Source organism: Bufo gargarizans, unplaced genomic scaffold (genome assembly GCF_014858855.1).
Source record: "Bufo gargarizans isolate SCDJY-AF-19 unplaced genomic scaffold, ASM1485885v1 fragScaff_scaffold_130_pilon, whole genome shotgun sequence".
Classification (NCBI taxonomy): domain Eukaryota; kingdom Metazoa; phylum Chordata; class Amphibia; order Anura; family Bufonidae; genus Bufo; species Bufo gargarizans.
The window spans coordinates 324,586-340,936 of NW_025334057.1; the positions used below are offsets into that span (position 1 = coordinate 324,586).

The following is a 16,351-nucleotide window of genomic DNA, read 5'->3' on the forward strand; positions in this document are numbered from 1 at the left end:
TTTTGTAGCTAATAGGAGTCCAAGATGCATCCAGCTATCCTTTTGATGCTGTTTCCAAACCATTTTGATAGGGTTTCCATCAATTTCTAACCTTTTTTGTGAACCAGACACCCTCTTCTCTTCCGAGGAGGGGGTGCCTGGGGTTCTCTCATTGATCTCCATTGTGCTCGATAGAGCACACAAGCACTTTGGTGCTCATCAACACTAGTTGCAATGTTTTGCTTTTTTTACACCATACTTGCCACTTGAAAAATAGGGAATTACTTGGATAGGGCTTAGTGTAGGGGTCATGGTCTCCCATTGGCTCAACAAATTTACTTTAATTTACACCCAAAAACAGTATAAATTAGAGTGTAAGTCTACACTAGGCTTCTAGAGATATGCCTAATTTATTAAGTGCCTCTTTCTCCACTGCAAAGTAGATCAAGACTTGCATATGAGAAACCAGTCTTGACAAATCCGCCAAGGGCACTTACAGTTTGTACTGTTTTTGCTGCTATAGAAAAAATATATATTTTCGTCAAATAAGTTGGATCAAGTTGCTACCATGACCACCTGGGACAGGGAGTTGCCATGTGCTATTATAGACACTAAGCCATCAAATTGCCAAATGAAATATACATGTCTGAGATTCAAAATGAGTTAACCTCACTTAAAAAAAAAATAATATCACAGAGAACAGAGAAAATAGCATGTTATGAAAATATAGCTTTAATTTAAAGACATATAAACGGTTTTGGTACAGAACAGACATGATGCTGCAAATCCATTGATATTTTTTTCTTGTTTTTCCTTACATTGTGTCATTATTTACAATGAAATATCACATGAACATTCAGTGCTTACATTTTGACGTCTTGAGAAACAGACTGATGCTGGCTATGAGTTTACTACACCACTCCATAATCAGAAATAAAATTCATTTGATCAGAGTCTGAAGATCCCAGTAGAGACTACAGATCCTAATGTTTAACAACCCTTAGCAAATAAATATTATACCACGCCATAAAAGGTATTGCTAAATCTGCTGCTGTGGAAAATCTGTCACTACACTTAAAAGTTATGTTTGAATTCCATCCAAGCCGACACAAATACAAATGATAGCGCTAAAGAGAATGAATAAATAAAGGATATATCACTGTGCTAGATCTCCCAGCTAAAACATAGACCTTGCTGGATGCAAGCTAAACAGTAGGAAATCCCTCAAGCTCATTTACAATGACATATAAACAGAGCAAGCCATTGTTAATATAAAAGTGAAAATTCATAGAGACAAGCATTGTGTGTTATGATTGTCAAATAGGCTCATATACCGTCGATAAAAAAAAAAAAAAAAAAAGTACAAATACTATGTGGATGATACACACTAAACACAGAGAATAATAAGAAACCTCTCACAAATGCAACCACCACGGTCAAAGTTACATAACACTTTGCATCATGTGCTCATGTGTAGTGACGCTGCGCTTGAAAATGAATTGCACTTCTTGTTAATCCCTTTTTAAATCTATCCCTTACAGCTTGAGGTACAGTAGCATACATTCAGTATATCAAATGTCTCCTTTTTACATTGCCATAGAAATATAGAAGGGTTACATTTACTTTATTCAAATGGTATATGACAATAAAACCTTAAAAATATATCTATACCTTTATTTCACAATAGCTCTGGGCCCCCTGCTGGCTAACAGCTGATAAAACTAACATCTTGCATATTGCTAGTTTGATGCACTTAGTTTTCTCAGCTATATGTCGAAAGTTGTACCAAATGCATAAGGACATCAGCAAGTAAAAGAGCTATATGCATTACGTATAAAAAAAAAATCTTTACAAGTTTTGTTTCTTTAAGTAAAAAAGCTGTAAAGAGATATTTACATATATATTACTATATGGTATAAATTAGTGGTCCTTCATAACAAACATTATTAACACATTGTGTTATTTGTAGTTTCCATCCTCAAAAATGTATTGTTTAGGAAAAAAGTTTTAAATGTTGGAAATCTCAATTGGCTTTTTATCGATTGAATGGAAGTTCATTTTGCCATTTAGTGGGATTTGAACTTCCAGATTTTCATTTATCCTGTTATCTTTCTTTCCTTTTCTCAAGCAGATATACATTGCCATTAAAGTGACCAGAATGACAGAGCCCAAACAGAATATTGACAGAGTGACCAGTGTAGGGACACAGGAATCTGCTTCTATCTTTTTATGAGTAGGTTTAATTGCTATTTGTGGTTCCTTCTCTTCTATATTAATGTCAGGATCTCTCCTCAGCAAGTTCTCAATGTAGCTCTCATTACTTACTGTATCATTGACAAACAAATTGACCATAACTGTGGAGAAAAGAGGTTCTGGATAACCATGGTCAGTTACTTTCACTAATAACCTATATAAGCCATAATCATCTATCATTAGGGCCTCTTCTAAGGTTATGTTTCCTGTTTTGGAATCTATCCTAAAAGATTCGGGTCTAGGCCCCCTCCTTCCTATAATACTGTATGCTATGACTGCATTCATCCCTGTGTCCTTATCAACAGCATAAACTTCAGTAACAGGAGAACCCGGCAGAGTTGAAGGAAGGACAAGAAGATAGGACATATTGGACTGTGGGAATAAGACCAGTGGGGGGTTGTCATTAACATCCAGAAGCAATATGGTTATTTTAGCTGTAGACGACAAAGTAGGGTCACCACCATCAGTTGCTTCGACCCATAGAGTATAAGAACTCTGTTGTTCCCTATCAAGTGATACCTTTGCTCTCAGGAGTCTTTTGCCAGTGTCAATGACAAAAATGTCACTTCCATTCACTATAGAAAGGGCTATCCAGCCATTCTGTCCAGAGTCAGCATCTGTGACGCTAATTACTCCAATTTCACCAAAACCAGGAAAGTTCTCAGGAACAAAAAAACTGAAATCTTTGCTGATGAAACGAGGGCTGTTGTCATTTTTGTCTAGAACTGTAATATGAACAGTGGCTACTGACTCTCTTGGAGGTTTGCCAGAATCTCTTGCTTTCACAGTGAACCTGTATTTCTCTTTTTCCTCTCGATCTAACATAGTGGTAACTGTAAGAATTCCTGTTTGCTTATCAAGAGAAAAATAAGCAGGTGCATCAGGTCCCAAAAAGTAGGAAACTTGTCCTCTGTCTCCACTGTCAGCATCAGTAGCGTGCAATTTGGCTAAAAAAGCATTAGCCTGGTTGTTTTCTTCAATAGTAACTTCTATGGTGGGCTGTGTGAAAACAGGGGCATTGTCATTCTCATCCAAAATATACACTTGCATCGGTTTCTTAACTTTAGATCCATCCTGACTAAGGGCAACCACTGAAATATTATATATTCGTTTTGTTTCATAATCTAAAGTATTTGTAGTCTCAAGTAAATACTCATTGGTATAGGTTTTGTATGCGGCAAGTCGGAATGGTCCTTCCCCTTCTAAATAACAATTCACCTTGTATTTGTCATCAGGATCTTTGATAGTAAAAAATGCAATGGGTGAATTAATAGGTTCTAACTCTTTCAAATACACAATACCATTTTCTTCATTTGCAATATAGCGAGGTACAACCTCAGGTGGTCGGAGAGCTACCTTAATAATTGAAATAAACACGTTCATAACGGCGGGGATGCAGCCTGGGCTATTGGCAAATATAGTTAATTTATGTTGCTGAACAGTGTTGCCATCTACCTTTTTGAAAAGCTTTAGTACTCCTGTATTTTCATCCAAGTAGAAAAGTTCTTTTGAAGACTGTGGGACACGTTCACTGAAGGCGTACGTAATTATTGCATTGCTGCCTTCATCAATGTCCACCGCTTGCACCGTGGTTACTTTCACACCAACACTTGAGTTTCCAGGAATAGTCACATTAATCGTAGATTCACTGAACTGTGGACAATTATCATTGACATCACTTATGAGAATAGAAAGAGTGGCAGATCCTACAAGGGGTGGGTTGCCACCATCTTCAGCAATAATAATAGTTTTGTAATCAGACTTGATCTCCCTGTCCAGAGTCCCCATAATTATAAGGTAAGGCGTCCTCTCTCCACTCTCATTCTCTTCCACGTCTAATGTAAAAACACCATAGTATTCCACTAACCTGTAGGTCTGGACTCCATAAAGTCCTCCATCAGGGTCATAAGCAGGATGCTCTATAACCAGCCTGGTGTTAACAGGAGCATTCTCCGGAACAGTAATATAAATCTGTGCCACTGGAAACACAGGAACATTGTCATTCACATCAATGATGGCAATCTTTATTTTGATGAGCCTAAAATATTCCTGTGGCAAAATGATAATATCAAGAAGGAGGACACAGTCCTGAACACCAGGGTTTTGTGGGCAAAGAGCTTCTCTGTCCAATTCCTCTGCTGATGTGTACAGCTCCCCGTGCTGTTATCAAGTGTCACATACTTCCCACTTAGCCCTTTAGATGCCAGGCTGAATGAAAGAGGGGGGTCAGTAAAGAGGCCCAGCTGCAGATCACGCACAATGTTTCCAATGAGAATCCCCTTGGGTAACCCTTCGTGCAGCATGTATAGCAATTCAGAAGCTGTGCTGTAACTTGCTGAACAAATTGCAGGTCCAGTTAAGGGAACAATCAGGTACAGGAACAGAAAGTGCTGAAAGGAAAAACATAGGTTTACAAATACAGACACAGCAACAATAATGATATCAAAATGTGTAATGTTACTTGGATACCTGCAATACAATACTATATTACAATAATAGCTATGGTGAAATCATATACATAGTACAATTACAACTAAAATTAATTATTTACATCTACAATAACTATTACACAAATTAAACTGTTAAACTTGTCTCTCATCATCATATTATCATCACACCCTATGCTTCATAAAAGTCACCTTCTTTCTAATATAACAATCTCCAGCAAACTTCACATGGCTGCACTTATCTCGCAGACTACGATTAGAGATTATGCAGAGCTATTAAACATTGCTGAAACGACTTATTGCCTAGTGTCTGTGCTGTCGGATCACCTACCTGTCCATGGCTGAGGCTGGTCCTGGTTGGAATGGCTTGTTGCCCCATATCCAGGTTAAAAGGCTTTAGAAGCCAGCTCAGTACTCCTGTGTGCTGTGTGATCCTTTCATTCCCTTGGTAGTTTAATCCCAATGAAACTGCAGTCATTTAGTTTCTAGTGTTAAAGACACAGACACTCCCTCTCGGCTCATGCAAATCTCTGGGCAGCCTCAGCCAATAGCCACAGATGCCACAATTAACAAGGCATTGAATGGGATGGACTACTCCCGACCAGACCATGCTAAAGCTATGTGCGGCTGTAAGAAAGAGCTATATGGAGACTTCAGCATCGCATCCTAAGAGCTATAACTTTTTATTTTTGTTTTTGTTTTTTTCATCAATGTACTTGTATGAGGTCTTATTCTTGCAGGACAATTTGCAGTTTTTAATGCACCATTTTGGGCACATATAATCATTAATTCAAGCCAACTGTTTAACTAAAACTCCCTTTGATTATGTCAGTAAAAAGGCGTATTAGTGGTCACTAAGGGGTTAATGACAAGACAATATGCAATGGAAGAAGATACAGATGCTCAGAGTCTAGTTTTAATTCAATATATGGAGATCTATCGATAGATAGATAGATAGATAGATAGATAGATATGAGATAGATAGATAGATAGATAGATAGATAGATAGATAGATAGATAGATATGAGATAGACAGATTAGATAAATATGTATAAAGATATATATATATATATATATATATATATATATTTGAGATAGATAGATAGATAGATATGAGATAGATAGATAGATAGATAGATAGATATGAGATAGATAGATTAGATATATATGTATAAAGATAGATAGATAGATAGATAGATAGATAGATAGATAGATAGATAGATATGAGATAGATAGATTAGATAAATATGTATAAAGATATATATATATATATATATATGAGATAGATAGATAGATATGAGATAGATAGATAGATTAGATATATATGTATAAAGATAGATAGACAGATATATATGAGATAGATAGATTAGATGCATGGATAGATAGATAGATAGATATGTAGTCCTATTTCAAAGTACATTGTAATAGCATGTCACATAGTCAGCTGATCTTTTTCTTATAAAGGAAGTGTTGAATTCATTCATGAGTTATCACTATGCATCGATAAAGAAGTGACGTGACACTGCAGAATCTGCTGCATCCATACATGAAATATCTAATAACCGGAGATAAGTGGTCAGGTCTCACCTGCTGATATCTGCTGTACATCAGAAGCTGATTACGGTGCTGGAGTTATTGCCCAGCACAGACCTCCCTCCTACACACATAGCACGCCGGCTTTTGTGGTCATTCCATGTTCTAATTCCTTTCATGCTCTGCAATTGCTTTGGCTTAAAAGAAAGGATTGCCATCCTCCGGATGCTGTTACTTGAAATGTTCAGTTCAGACGTGAGACCAGATGTATCACATTTTCTGCTATGTGTGCTGGCTTGCAAGTGGAATCTGTGCACCAGGCAGCTGTGCCAGCTAAGTTAACCATGTAAATGCTAACCATGATGGGTATTTATACTGACGCACAAAAAACAAGTAAGAATAGCACGACAATAAAACTAATTAACTGTTTAGAACCTACACAAATGGCAACAATGGTTGTAGTTTGTCCTGCTTTGGAGACATAGCATCAGCTTTTTTTGTGGCATAGAATAGTGGCAACACAGTGACAGTGGGTACAATTCTATGCAATACCACATGGCAAAAAATGAAATAAAAAAATCAGAAAGCAAAATTACTAGTGTTGGGCGAGCACGCTCGGCCAAACACTTTTTTACTTGAGCAGCAGGATGCTCGGCACATCGCGGTGTTCGGCCGAATAAAGCGTGTGATCGAGCGCGATGCTCGAGTCTCCTCCCCGCACGTTTGATGGCTGCTACACAGCCAATAAATGTGCTTGAGGGTACTAGCAATCACTGTAATGCCGTAGCCATGTTGGCTACTGGCATTACAGTGATTGGCTGTCAGGAACGCGTCATCGAGAGCTATATAGCACCCAATGACACATGGTTCGGCTCCATCTTAGTCAGGGAGAGCTGTAGCAGAAGGGACAGATAGTGTAGGGACAGGAATTGGTTTGTTTGTTAGGCAGGAGTTACTGTTGAAAGGTGTTAGAGACCCAATAGTCCTTTTAAGGACTATTGTTTTATCTGGCTGCCATATATATTATTAGCGCAACCTGCGATAAATTGCGTGCAGTTATTTGGCCACTGCTGACAGTGACACAACCTCTGCTATCTCTGTTGTGTTACATTTGTGCTGTGAAATTCAGTGCAATTGTTTGGCCACTGGTGACAGCGACATGGTTACATACTTAATACAGTTGAAAAAAGACAAATGTCCAACAAGTTCAACCAAGGGATAGGTGGGTACACGCTACATCTCCAGTATAACGTTAGAGCATCCGAAATATCAGTGATATTCAGTGTAATTTTTTTGCTGCTGCTGACAGCGACATTACCTGCTCTACATCTTCTGTATAATGTTTGCGCATTCTAAATATCAGTGACATTCAGTCCAATTTTTTCGCTGCTGGTGGCAGCGCCATTACCTGTGCTACATCTCCTGTATAACAAACCACTACAAAAATTGGAGTGCAAAAACACATGAATCATTAAAAATATAATTTTATTTGGTACAATATAAAAAAATAATCATCATGACATTACAATAATATAAACGTAATAGCAAGGGACAATAGCCGCATAACACCTCTGTAGCTCACTCAAAATAAAAGTGCAAAGGGATATATAGGCCGATCCATAGACTTAATGAGATCAGAACATACCCCCATCTACCTATATATTGCATCCAGCACTTACTAATTTGCTGGGTACTCGTCTGGTGCTGCTCAAAAATACGACCAAACACATGCCCAATATCCCATGTAAATAATCGAGCTCTAATAATTGGTAAACATAACTAATGAGAAAATAGCATCTACAGAGGTGGTGGCGCTCCTTGACGCGCGTTTCGCCCGTGATCGCTTCCTCAGGAGGAGGACGATAAAAAAAAATTCATTTGCAACCTGTGCCATACTAAAATGAGTAGGGGTGTGAACACTAGCAACCTCACCACCACCAGCAAGATCCGCTACATGGCATCAAAGCACCCTAATAGGTTGGCCGAACGCCTGGGTCCACAATCAGTGTCTGCGGGGTCACACCACTGCCTCCTCATCACCTGTGTTATGTGCTGGCCTATCCCCTGTCTAAGACGCAGGCCCGAATGTCTCCTGCCCTGCACCTGGACCTTCGCAAGCACCATCATCTACCATATCCACTTCTGTGTCCAAGCACAGTGTACAGATGCCCATACCCAGGGCCGTCTTTAATATTGATTGGACCCTGGCAAAAATTTACTTGGGCCCCCTGGATCCCGCCTTCCCACACCCTAGCATGCAATCACGGCCTCCACCACAACACACACACACACACACACAAAAATCCACACACCTGGTAGAGTACAGTGATATAAATACTTCCAGTTCTGAAGACTCCAGCGGCTCAGGATCAGTGCTCTGGGCGACTGGGCTCAGGCTGGATGTGGGCACAGCTCTACAGGAAGGAGACCGGGGCTCGGTTCACCCTGCGTTACAGTGCACCCCAGAGTATGCAGTATAGCACCCTATAGTATACAGCACCCCACACTATGCAGTATAGCACCCCACACTATACAGTATACATCTCACAGTATACATTAGAGCAGTATAGCACCCCACACTATACAGCACCTCACAGTATACATCACCCCAAACTATACACTATACAGCACCCCACACTATACAGCCCAACACACTATACAGTACAGCAGTATAGCACTCCACAATATACAGCACCTACAGTATACAGCACCTCACGGTTTACAGCACCCCAAAATATACAGAATACCGCACCTCACAGTATACAGCACACAAAACTATACACTATACAGCACCCCACACTATGCAGTACAGCAGTATAGCACTTCACAATATACAGCACCCTCAGTAAACAGCACCTCACGGTATACAGCACACAAAACTATACACTATACAGCACCCCACACTATGCAGTACAGCAGTATAGCACTTCACAATATACAGCACCCTCAGTAAACAGCACCTCACGGTATACAGCACCCCAAACTATACAGAATACCGCACCTCACAGTATACAGCACCCCAAACTATACACTATACAGCCCCACACACTATACAGTACAGCAGTATAGCACTCCAAAATATACGGCACCCACAGTATACAGCACCTTATGGTATACAGCACCCCAAACTATACATAATACCACACCTCACAGTATACAGTACCCCACAGTATACAGCACCCCAAAATATACAGCCCCCCACAGTATAAAGCAACCCACAATATACAGTATACAGCACCCCCATAGTATACAGTAGAGCAGTATAGCACCCCACTATACAGTAGCTTACAGTATATTAGCATTACAGCCCCTGTCACCTTTTCCTGATGTAACCTTCTCAAAAAAAGCTCCACAATTATGGGAAACTTCTCCTGCAGCAAGACTCCTGGTAGACCTGTGATGACCTTATAGCCATGTTACCAGTAATATTGCTAGGTAGCTGATAGCCTGATACTTGGGGCAGTGGCCAGCAGGGCTCAAGAGGAAGCTTCCTTAAGCCCCCCAGGAACAACTGGGCCCGGAGCAGATGCCCCTTTTGCCCCTTGTTAAAGACGGCCCTACCCATACCCCAGGCCTTTGAACGAAAGTGCAAATACCAACCCACAGGCCATAGCACTAAATTAGCACCTTTCCAAATTGCTGGCCCTGGAAATGTTGCCATTTAGGCTTGTGGACAACGAGGCTTTCCGCAGCCTGATGGCGGTGGCCGTCCCTCGTTACTCAGTCCCCAGCCGCCACTATTTTTGCCGGTGTACCATTCCTGCCTTACACTAGCATGTGTCCCGTAACATCACAAGTGCCTTGACCAACACAGTTATTGGGAAGGTCCACTTAACGACTGACACATGAACAAGTGCTTGTAGCCAGAGACACTACATTTCCCTGACGGCACACTGAGTGAACGTTGTGGAGGCCGGGAGCGAGTCGTACCCTGGGATGGCACAGGTGCTACTGATGCCAAGGATTGCAGGTCCTATTTCCATGAGGATTTCCGCCATCACCTACATTAGTGGCTTCAACCCCCTCTTCTTATCCTCCACCTCCTCCTCCACTTCCACCTCTGAATTCTCATCTTGCAGCACCAATCAGCCATCAGTCAGTAGCTCGAAGCAGTGTAGCATTGCAGTGGGGAATCGGCAATAGAACGTGCTGAAACTTATTTGCTTAGGTGAAAAACAGCACAGAGCCGCAGAGCTGTGGCAGGGTATAAGGGACCAGACTGAGCTGTGGCTCTCGCCACTCAACATACAAACAGGCATGGTTGTGTCTGATAATGGCCATAACTTGGTGGCAGCTTTGAAGCTCGTCAAGCTACCATGCCTAGCCCACAACCATGGTTCAGCGGTTTCTCAAAACCTACCCCAATTTGCCTGAGATATTGGTGAAGGTGTGCCGCGTGTGTGTCCATTTCGGAATGTCATCTATAGCTGTTGCCGGTCTGGCAACGCTGCAGCAGCGCTTGCAATTGCCAGCTCACCGACTGTTGGGCAACGTAAGCACGCGCTGGAACTCCACGTTCCACATGTTGTCCAGGCTTTATGAGCAGTATAGGGCAGTAGTGGAATACCAGCTGCAACATGGTCGTCGCTTCTGCTCTTCACAAGCAACGAGAGGGCATGTATGTCTGACCTGAGCAATCAACACAGATGGTGAGCAGCGATGCCACTATTAGAGTAACCTTCCCACTTCTGTGTCTACTGAAACGCTCGCTGCTCAAAATGAAGGCAGACGCTTTGCATATGGAAGAGGTGGAAATGGGGGAAGACAGTACACAGGGTCATAGCCAGACCACCCTCAGTTCATCTTCTCATTGTGAATTGGATGATGAGGAGGAGAAGGAGGCACACATGGCTGACTTTATGTTATGCTGCCTTTCGCGTTATACACATTTTGGCCAACACCAATTACTGGTTGTTCACCCTTCTTGACCCCAGCTACAAAGAGAACTTCTCATCTGTCATTTATATGGTGGAGAGAACTAGCAAAATGCTGCAATACTAGAAAGTTCTTGTGGAAAAACAGCAGACAAAATTTCCAGCTGACAACGTTGGTAGAACAGTACATAGTTCCTTGGGCAACCAAGGAGGGGAGACGAGGGGAACACACAGCAGTTCCAACAGAGGCAATGCAACACTCTCCAAGGCCTGTGACAGTTTCATGACACCCCACCAGCACCCTCACCCTGATGCGCAGCCTAGTGTCTCAAGGAGAGAAACGTTTTGGAAGTGGAGTACGTAGCAGACCATATCAGTGTCCTCAAAGATCCATCTGTGCCTTACAACTATTGGGTGTCCAAGCTGGACATGTGGCATGAACTGGCGCTCTACGCCTTGAAGGTGCTGGCCTGCCCTGCTGTCAGCGTTTTGTCATAGGGGGTATTTAGTGCTGCTGTGGGCATAATAACCGATAAGTGCTTCTGACTGTCAACTGAAAATGTTGACAGATTGACTCTTATCAAAATGACCAAGGCCTGGATTGCCCCTGACTTCTCTACTTCACCAGAGGAAAGCGGCTGAACATAAAGGCACTATAAATATGACTTTTATGGTGTATTAAATACACTGTATTCCCATGTACCCCTTCCACCACAAAAAAGGGTATATGGTTCAATCTGCCTTTTCTCGTCGTCCTCCTCCTTCATCATATCAACATGCTTAATAGGCTGCCCTCACTCCTAATGTTTTGAGGGTCAGCTCAGCAGCAGACCCTCACCCCTAATGTCAGATGGTCACCAGTAGTGATGAGCGGCAGGGGCAATATTCGAAGTTGCGAATTCATGATCTCCAGGCATTTTTTAATTGATTACGAAAAATTCACATAAAATTCGCATAAATATTTTCACATAAAAATTCGCATGAACTGGTATTTTAATAAAAATCGAATATTCGCAATTACGAATATATTTTGCGATAGTCTAAATATTTGCGAATTCTCGAAGTGCCAATATTCGCGATTAAAATTCGCAATTCGAATATTCGTGATCAACACTAGTCACCAGCAGACCCTCGCCCATAATGTTCTAGAAGGTCAGATCAGCAGCAGACCCTCACCATTCATTTTTTTGATGGTCAGATCAGCAGCAGACCCTAACCCCAAATATTTTAGACGGTCCGATCAGCAGCAGGCCCTCGCCCCTAATGTTTTAGAAGGTCAGATCAGCAGCAGGCCCTCACCCCTAATGTTTTAGATGGTCAGATCAGCAGCAGGCCCTCTAAGGAATATTCTTATCTTTCCCTTATATTGTACCCCAGGTACAAGACTTCGGTATTCAGCTTGATTTGATACTTATCTAGCGCTAGAGAGAGTAACCATGACACAAGACACACTTCTGTGCAGTTCAAAGTCACTCTGCATCTTTATTGATCTCATGAGACATATATAGTCCAAAATGACATAACCAGTAACCAGTAACACGCGTCTTAGTCAGCTACGCATTTCAGTTATCTTATCGTTTATTAGAGTCCAAGGCTATATATGATATGTGAGCAAAAAGCACTTCTCAGTAGTTTTCCAAGAACTTTGCCCCCTACATGTTCCTGTGTGCGTGATGTACTAATGTATACATAGTGATGGAATATAAGCTTATATAAAAAATAGGCTTTGGACTGTAATATAATCCTCCAGGCCCTCACTCCTAATGTTTTAAAAGTTCAGATCAGCAGTACCTCACCCCTAATTTTTTAGACGGTCAGATCAGCAGCAGGCCCTCACCCCTAATGTTTTAAATGGTCAGCTGAGCAGCAGACCCTCACCTCTGATGTTTCAGAAGGTCAGATCAGCAGCAGACCCTCACCCCTAATGTTTTAGTAGGTCAGATCAGCAGCAGACACTCACCCCTAATGTTTTAGGTCAGATCAGCAGCAGGCCCTCACCCCTAATGTTTTAGATTGTCAGCTCAGTAGCAGACCCTCGCCCCTAATGTTTTAGAAGTTCAGATCAGCAGCAGACCCACACCCCGAATGTTTTCGAAGTTCAGATCAGCAGCAGGCCCTCACCCCTAATGTTTTAGATGGTTGGCTGAGCAGCAGACCCTCACCCCTAATTTTTTAGACGGCCAGATCAGCAGCAAGCACTCACCCCTAATGTTTTAGATGGTCAGCTGAGCAGCGGACCCTCACCCCTAATGTTTCAGAAGGTCAGATCAGCAGCAGACCCTCACCCCTAATGTTTTAGAAGGTCAGTTCAGCAGCAGACCCTCACCCCAAATTTTTTAGATGGTCAGATCAGCAGCAGGCCCTCACCCCTAATGTTTTAGATGGTTGGCTCAGCAGCAGACCCTCATCCCTAATGTTTCAGAAGGTCTGATCAGCAGCAATCCCTCACCAGTAATGTTTTAGAAGGTCAGATCAGCAGCAGACACTCACCCATAACATTTTAGAAGGTCAGATCAGCAGCAGACCCTCACCCCTAATTGTTTAGATGGTCAGCTCAGCAGCAGACCCTCATCTCTAATTTTTTAGGTGGTCAGATCAGCAGCAGGCCCTTACCCCTAATGTTGTAGAAGGTCAGATCAGCAGCATACCCTCACCCCTAACTTTTTTAGACGGTGAGATCAGCAGCAGGCCCTTGCCCCTAATGTTTTAAATGGTCAGCTGATCAGCAGACCCTTACCCCTAATGTTTTAAAATGTCAGATCAGCAGCAGATCCTCACCCCTAATGTTTTAGTAGGTCAGACCAGCAGCAGACCCTCGCCCCTAATATTTTAGAAGGTCAGATCAGCAGCAGACCCTCACTCCTAATTTTTTAGATGGTTGGCTCAGCAGCAGACCCTCATTCCTAATTTTTTAGATGGTCAGATCAGCAGCAGGCCCTTACCTCTAATGTTTTAGATGGTTAGCTCAGTAGCAGACCCTCACCCCTAATTTTTTAGAAGGTCAGATCAGCAGCAGACCCTCATCTCTAATGTTTTAGAAGGTCAGATCAGCAGCAGAACCTAAGCCCTAATGTTTCCTAACAATTTATGTTTCCTCAAAATTTTTCCTCTAAAATCGATTTTATCTTTGGTTTGATGCGTATTATTGTCAGTCTATAAAAGTGGTGTACTACTCGGACAACATCTTTCCCAGCAGCGACCTGGGAATCCAAGATGCATCCAGACATCCTCCCCATGCTGTTCCTGAACCTTTTCAGTGGTGTTTCCATCAATTTCTGACCTTTTACTATGATTCAGACACCCTCCCCTCTTCAGAGCAGGGGGTGCCTGGTTTAATGTTTGGGTTCTCCCATTGACTTCCATTGTGCTCTGCCGAGCACCCGAGCATCCCAAAGTGTTCTCGAGCACCGAAATACTTTGGTGCTCGATGAACACCAAAAATTATTTATAGCTTAAGGCTAGTTTTACACTAGCGGCAAGGGACTCTGGCAGGCTGATCCAGCGGGTGAACAACAGCCTGCCGGATCCGTCGTGCCGTTAGTGAACGCGTGCCCCTGGAATACCGCACCGGCCCTATTGACTATAATGGGGGCAGGGCTGAGTTCCAGCGCTACAGCAGTGCATGCTTAGAGGCCACCGGGATAAAAGTAAGACATGTCGTACTTTTATGTCGGCGTCCTCTCTGCATGCACTACCGTGCCATCACCGGGACTCCGCCCCGCCCCCATTATAGTCAATGGGGCCTGCGCGGTATTTACTAGCGGCAGGACGGATCCGGCAGGCTATTCACCCACTGGAACAGCCTGCCAGAGGTCCATGCCTCTAGTGCGAAAGTAACTTAATACAATTTAGGGGAGGGACCTTCTTTTTGAATTAGACAAAATATAACTCATACTGCAACACGTGAAGTATCCATAATGTTATTTGTTCAGTTATTTCCATTAGTGTTGAGCGCGAATATTTGAATCGCAAGCTTTAATCGCGAATATCGCCACTTCGCGAATTCGCTAATATTTAGAATATAGTGCTATATATTCGTATTTGTGAATAGTGTTGAATATTCTAATCACAAATTAATTATAAATTTATCACGAATATATTACATTGACGATTTATCGCAATCAAGTAAACAATGACTGGAGATCACAAATTCTCGAATTTGAAAATTTATGGCGAATATTCGGTCAAAAATTTGTGAAATATCGCAAATTTGAATATTGCCTATGCCACTCATCACTAATTTCCATCAGTTATTGTGAGCCACGCCTACTCAGAGATCAGGTATAATGGAAACATGTACACCTCTTCTGTACTTACCTAGGTTTTTGAGGAGGAAAATAATAAAATAAAATAAATTAAACCAAAAGGTGTGCTTTTGGTGGGTTTGAACTAATGGCGGTCTGTGCATGACACTATTATGGGGGATCTGTGGATGATGCACTGTTATGGGGTGGGGGATTTGTGAATGGCACTGTTATGTGGGGGATTTGTGAATGGCACTGTTATGTGGGGGATCTGTGGATGGCACTGTAATGGGGAGAGCTGTGGATGGCATTATGATGGGGGGGTCTGTGGATGGCATTATGATGGTGGGGGGATCTGTGGATGGCATTATGATGGTAGGGGGGATCTGTAGATGGCATTATGATGGGGGATCTGTGGATGACACTGCTATATGTGTCATCCACAGATCCCCCATAACAGTCCCATCCACAGATCCCCCATCATAATGCCATCCACAGACTCCCCCACCATCATAATGCCATCCACAGATCCCCCCATCATTATGCCATCCACAGATCCCCCATAACAGTACCATCCACAGACCCCCCCCCATCATAATGCCATCCACAGACCCCCCCATCATTATCCCATCCACAAATTCCTAGGGAAGGGCTGTAGTAGGCAAGGAGAGCTGTGGGGCAGTGCAAGCACTGTACTCTGGCCCCGCCGCTCAGCATGTACTGTATTATACGTAGTGTTAATCATCATATCTAAACTGATTAATGATGCGCTCCCTCTGCTTCCCATGTGTACCGTACTTACCGGTACACATGTCACGCTCCTGTAGTAAGCACTAGCAGCTAGCAGGCAGGCCGGGCGGCCGTAACTCACTGAGGTCACGTGCCTGCTCCGCCTACTTCATTCATAAAGTAGGCGGAGAAGGCATGTGACCTCCGTGAGTTACGGTCGCCCGGCCTGCCTGCTAGCTGCTAGTGATTACTACAGGAGAGTGACATGTGTACCGGTAAGTACGTTACATAT

General features: G+C 42.6%; 1 protein-coding gene across 1 annotated transcript; it reads right to left on the reverse strand.

Annotated features, from left to right (window-relative positions):
• Window positions 1-704: 704 nt before the first annotated feature.
• Window positions 705-5,144, reverse strand: LOC122922283 (protocadherin-20-like). The gene is given in 3 exon segments (XM_044272842.1): window positions 705-4,394; window positions 4,397-4,622; window positions 5,011-5,144. Coding segments are annotated over 3 exon segments (2,682 nt in total). The 5' UTR covers window positions 5,059-5,144; the 3' UTR covers window positions 705-1,986.
• Window positions 5,145-16,351: the final 11,207 nt, after the last annotated feature.